Below are 5,964 nucleotides of genomic sequence, written 5' to 3'. Positions count from 1 at the left end.
TGAAGCGACTTAGCAGCAGCGGCAGCAGCAGCTACTGTATATAAATCAGATAACTAATAATAACCTACTATATGGCACAGTGAACTCCACCTAATACTCTGTAATGACCTACTTGGAAAAATAATCTAAAAAAGAGTGCAAATATGTATAGTTGATTGATTCACTTTGCTGTACACCTGAAACTAACACAATATTATAAATCAACTATACTCCAATAAAAATAAAAAAAAAAAGAGCTCATCGCTACCTATGGTGTATTGGGTGTTGTCCACCATGCTGGGAGATATGTGAAGTTATTTTATCCTCATAACAATTCTGAATCAGAGGGTTGAAGTTACTTAGCTAGAGCCACACAGTCAGGCAGCACTTGAACCCCAGCCTGCGTGACTGCAAAGCCTGGGAGGTCCCAACAGATGAGGGGAAGGAAGGAGGGGGAGGAGCCATATGTGACAGTTGTCTCAGAATGGGCATAAACAGGATGTGGTGGTGGATGAAACTTTTCCCCTACCCCACACCCCGCCCCCTTGAGCTGTGGTCCCCACCCCTAGAAGACAGCGGAACCAAGGAAAGAAGAGGCCCCTGGACAGTAAAGTCATGGTCGGGGGCCAGGGTCGTATGGGAAGGGCTATGGATGGGCTGGAGTGGGACTAGGGCTGGGAGGACGCCGGGGTGAAGGTCAGACTGTGGATGGGAGGTCAAGGCTGGGGAAAGAGAGATGCTGGTTCCGGGTTTAGCCCCAGGCGAGCAGATCCCTGAACCTCGGGCGTAGCCCAAGGGCACCTGCCAAGAGGGCTCCAGTCCAGCCCAGAGGAAAGGGTACATTTCCCCAGTGTTCACAAAGGCAATCTATGGGCTATGGGCCCCTCCTTGTTATTAGTAGATGGGGAAACTGAGGTTTGGGGAAAGGGGCAGGGCTGAGGCCAGGGGACTCAGCTCTTAACTGGGCTCCTCTGGCAGTCCGACTCCCTGGTGGTGTGTGAGGTGGACCCAGAGCTAAAGGAAAAGCTGAGGAAATTCCGCTTCCGAAAAGAGACAGACAATGCAGCCATAATAAGTGAGTGTCATCTTCCCTCCTGGAATGAATGGGGGTGGGGAGGAAGCCTAGGGACAGATGGCAGGGGCGTCTGACCCACGTATGCCCTCCCTCCTCAGTGAAGGTGGACAAAGACCGGCAGATGGTGGTGCTGGAGGAAGAATTTCAGGTGAGGGGCTGGGGGATGGGACTGGGAGGCCCAAAAGACTGTGACTGATGCTGAGAGCCTGGTGTTGGGAGCCGCAAAAACCCGGAAGTCAAGTTCCAGCTTAGCTGTGACCCTGGGCGAGAGACTCTGCCTGTATAGGTCTCTTGTTTCCTCATCTGTGAAATGGTGATAACAGTCCTTACCTCCGAGTTGTCTGTGAATTCAGTGATTTAATCCTTGTAGTTTGTTTAGAAAAAAGCAAGTGTCTTAACTCCTCTTCAGTTTGCTCACCTATAACACGGGGATAATAACAGGACCTACCCCTCTGGGTTTGGGGAGAGATCAATGGGCTAATAATCCGTGTGTTTCTTGGATGAGTGCCTTGGCACAGAGTACATGTTCCTTTAATGGCAGTTTTTTTCTTTTTCTCTCCTCCCCCCACCCCTCACAGAATATTTCTCCAGAGGAACTGAAAATGGAGCTGCCTGAGAGACAGCCCAGGTATCCTGGGGCAAGAAGGGGAAGGTCAGGCCACGGAGGGTTACAGACCGAGGGGCTACTTGGGGTCCAGTCTTATTCGTGGACTTTGAAACTTTGTCTTTGAGTTCCTATCACAGGACTTTTGGGTTGTATACCAAACTTTTATTGCAGAATTTTACGCTAATAGTCATACATGATGTTAGTACATACTTTGTCAGGTTTTGGTCTCAACATTGCATTTGCTTCATTAAAAAAAAAAGTTAAAATTTCCTTATTTTTCAATGCTTGGGAAGACCTTGAGTAGGAAAGGATTTATTTGACCTTTAATGATTGGGGAGAATCCTGTGTGAAGCCAGAGGAGGCTGGTGCTTTTTGTGTGTGGAGGAGTTTTTTGACACTTCTATGAAAACTGGTCTCTAGATTTTTTCATCTCGACTGTGGTGAGTTTTGGGTGTCCTAGGACTTTATGCCTCAATCTCAGGCTCTAGATCTCAGTCAGCACCCTGGGCATCTGACAAGTGCAATCACACAGGGCCCCAGACCCAGAAGGGAGCCTTGAAGGCAGGGCTTGATGCCTGCTATCTTGAAATTCTTTATAGTTTTATCTCTGAATCTGTTTTGTGTGAAGTCTGACAGGACAGTGGAGCCTGTGCTGGAGGCTTGGAGCCTCCTTCAGCTCACATGTCCTGCCCTAGATGGGTTCTCAGCTCCCCACTCCCACATTGCCCAATGATGGCTGATGCCCTCTGCCCCAGGCAGGGGGCCTAATTGCAGACTCAGGGAGTGTCAGGGGCACAGGGGCGGTGCTCATTCCTGAAAGATAAATTCCAGGGTGTGCCCGTGAGCATTTTCATTCCCCCCATGAGTGTCCCCATGCCCAAGACAGCACATGACTTGAAATGGGAAAGTTTAAAAGACCAAGATCAGTCTGGAAAGAGACTGCAGAAGAAAGGAAAAAAAGGCTCTCTCTTGTGTTTATTGCAAGGGGCCCTGCATGTTCATTTTGCACTGGGTTTGGGAAATTATATAGCTGGCCCTGGTCTCAGCCCCTCATTCTAAACTGCTGGACAGTAAAACATAGTGGCTGAGCACTTCTACTCTACCAGCCAACTTCCTGGGTTCAAATCTACCCATAGAACCTTGGGCAAATGGCTTCACTCTCTGGGCTTCGATTTTCCCGTATGTAGTATGGGGATAATAATAGTACCTACATCATAGCGTTGTTGTGAATAATCAAGTAAGCGCTTACTACTTTTTTTTTTTTTTGGCCACATCACTCAGTATGTGGGATCTAAGCTCCCTAACTGGGGATTGAAGCCCTGCCTCTGTAGTCTTAACTGTTGCACCTCCAGGGAAGTTCCAAAACCATTTTTTCGTAAAACGTTTTTTCTTTATTGAATTCTATTTGACGTATAATGTATTAATTTCAGGTGTAAAGCATAATGATTTGATATTTGTATATACTGTATGACAGAATGTTCACCATGATAATCTGGCTAACATCTGTCACCATATACATAGTTTCTAAAACATTTCTTTTTCTTACGATGAGGACTTTTAATATCTACTTCTTTAGCAACTTTCAAATATACAATACAGCATTAATAACTATACTTACCATGCTGTATATCACATCCCTAGGACTTATTTAAAATAAATAACTGGAAATAAAATAATTGGAAGCTTTTACCTTTTGACTTCCTTCACCCATTTCACCCACTCCCACCTTGGCAACCACTCATCTGTTCTCTCTCTTTATGAACTTGATGGTTTTTCTTTATTTTAATGTTTTCAATTCCACATATAAGTGAGATTATAAGACGTTTGTCTCTGTCTGATTTATTTCACTTAGCGTAATGCCCTCCAAGAGCCATCCATGTTGCAATGGCAAGATTTCATTCTTTTTTTAATGGCTGGATAGTACTTCATTGTGTGCATGCGTGTGTGTGTGTGTGTGTGTGTACCACATCTTTATCCATTCATTCGTCAATGGACACTTAGGTTTTCTCCATTTCTTGGCTATTATAAATAATGCTGCAATAAATATGGGGGTGCATATATCTTTTTGAATTATTGTTTTCATTTTCTTTGATAAATACCCAGTAGTGGAATTGCTGGAGCAGATGGTAATTCTATTTAGCATTTACTATTATTATTTTTTTAATTAAAAACTTATTTATGGCTGCGCTGGTTCTTCGTTGCTATGCACAGCCTTTCACTAGCTGCGGTGAGTGAGGGCTGCTCTCTAGGTGCAGTACGCGGGCTTCTCATTATGGTAGCTTCTCTTGTTGCAGAGCACAGACTCTGGTCGTGAGCACCTCTGTAGGCTGCAACATGGGCTCAATAGCCATTGCACAAAGGCTTGGCTGCTCTGCGGCACGCGGCCCTGGTCTTTCCCGATCAGTGAGCGAACCCATGACCCAATCAGCATTGGCAGGCTGATTTCCAACCACTGGACCACCAAGGAATTCCCCTATTATTATTAATTTCCCCCATTATTATTTTTAAATCATTTATTGTATTTGAAGCCAGTACCCTCGGTCTCAGTGGTTAACCCTATGTTCTCAAACTCAGGCAAGATTTCTAGGCTGTGGTCTCAGGTAATGAGCATTAGGCCTGAGCTCCAGGCCAAGGCCTGAGTTTGAATTCCCTTTCATTATTGTAGGTTCGTGGTTTACAGCTACAAGTACGTGCACGCCGATGGCCGAGTGTCCTACCCCTTGTGTTTCATCTTCTCCAGCCCTGTAGGTGAGACACAGCTCTACTCCTCCTGAGAAGGGGGTCTTAGATTCTGTGTGGGGATGTGTACGTGTGTGTGTTTGAATGTAAGTGTGTGTATGTGCACATGACTGCTGATTTTGTGTGTGTGACTGTGTGCGTGTGTATAGATGCCTGTGTGAGAGTGTGGTGTGTGTGATGAGTGAATGCTGAGAGGGCAATGGGGTGGAGGTGAGGGCCCCAAACCCCCATCTTCATTAGTTTTGAGGTGTGTAAGCACAGTCAGCTCTTCCTTTTACTGGCAACCCCTGTCTGGCACCTAAACCATCTCCAGGGACCCTAGAATAACTTCCAGCCCCCAAACAACTCTGAAGACTCTGACTATAGCCTCCAGGGACCTCCTTAGAACAATTCCTGGGATTCTTTGAAAACTCCGGGGCCTGTAGGACACTGTTATTGTTCAGTCACCAAGTCATGTCTGACTCTTTGCTAGCCCATGGACTTGAGCCCACCAGGCTCCTCTGTCCATGGGATTTCCCAGGCAAGAATACTGGAGGGGGAGATACCATTTCCTTTTCCAGGGTAGGACATTACCAGGGCCTTAAAGATCACCTTGGCATCCCCCAATTATGCTTTCCTCTTCTATTTTCCACACAGGCTGCAAGCCTGAACAACAGATGATGTACGCGGGGAGCAAAAACAGGCTGGTGCAGACAGCAGAGCTCACAAAGGTCTGGGGCCGGGGCCGACGCTCCTGAGTGTGAGGGAGGAGAGTCTGGGATCCGAGGGCTGATGGAGGGTGGGGGACTCCTCCCTGGAGGTCCCCCACGGTGGGTCAGGACTCCTGGTCTGAGGGAGGAGGGAGCTGGGTTTCTGGGTCTGAAGGAGGGAAGGGCTGGAGCCCTCACTGTTTCAGTTCCTGAGTGGATTCTAAAACTGAACCCTCTCTCTGTGCAGGTGTTTGAAATCCGCACCACTGATGACCTCACCGAGGCCTGGCTCAAAGAGAAGCTGTCTTTCTTTCGTTGACCTCTGGGCCGGGAACCTGAACTCAAACCCCCGAGGGCCTGAACATCCCAGACCTTAAAGATATTAAAATGCAACAACTCAGAGACCCTCAGCTCTGGCTCAGTTTTCTGTTCCTCATTGTGGGCGCTAGGTGGCAGTCCTGCAGTACCAGTTTTGGACCAGTAGAGGGCAGGCAGAGCCAGTGGATGCCTGCTGAGTTCTGGGAGGACAAGGAGGATTCCATACCTGTTCCTCTGAAAGAAAGAGAGGGGCGTGTAGGGTTTCCTAAGGAGAAATGAGGGAGGCCTGGGTCTCCTAGAGGAATTGGGGGAATATCTGAATCTGTGGAGGGGCCTTGTTCCAAGAGGAACAAGGACACCTGAGTCCCTGAGAGTAAAGAGGGCGAGGGCCTGTCTCTCCACCTCTCACCTTCCCACCCTTGCAGGCAGCAGTTTACAACTATGCTAATTTTCTCAGTGATCCCCCAAGCAGGAAGATTTTGAAGGCAGAAAAGTTGTTGAAGTTGTTATAAATGTCAAATATAATAGCTTCAGGGGCTGGGGAGTTGCTGAGGGGT

General features: G+C 47.3%; 1 protein-coding gene across 2 annotated transcripts; it reads left to right on the top strand.

Annotated features, from left to right (window-relative positions):
- The first annotated feature begins 529 nt into the window (after window positions 1–529).
- On the top strand, window positions 530–5,477 carry GMFG (glia maturation factor gamma). 2 transcript variants are annotated; one of them, XM_068992640.1, is made up of 7 exons: window positions 530–597; window positions 958–1,054; window positions 1,153–1,202; window positions 1,633–1,682; window positions 4,327–4,409; window positions 5,037–5,110; window positions 5,337–5,477. In XM_068992640.1, the coding sequence occupies exons 1-7, from the start codon at window positions 595–597 to the stop codon at window positions 5,406–5,408; spliced, it is 429 nt and encodes a 142-aa protein (XP_068848741.1). In that variant the 5' UTR covers window positions 530–594; the 3' UTR covers window positions 5,409–5,477. The 2 variants fall into 2 exon arrangements, with proteins under 2 accessions (XP_068848741.1, XP_068848742.1); XM_068992641.1 differs by having other exon boundaries at window positions 548–586.
- The last annotated feature ends 487 nt before the right edge of the window (window positions 5,478–5,964 follow it).

The sequence above is a fragment of the Capricornis sumatraensis genome, chromosome 20, assembly GCF_032405125.1.
Source record: "Capricornis sumatraensis isolate serow.1 chromosome 20, serow.2, whole genome shotgun sequence".
Taxonomy (NCBI): domain Eukaryota; kingdom Metazoa; phylum Chordata; class Mammalia; order Artiodactyla; family Bovidae; genus Capricornis; species Capricornis sumatraensis.
The sequence above is the reverse complement of the archived record's forward strand: the minus strand, read 5'-3'. Positions and strand labels throughout refer to the sequence as shown.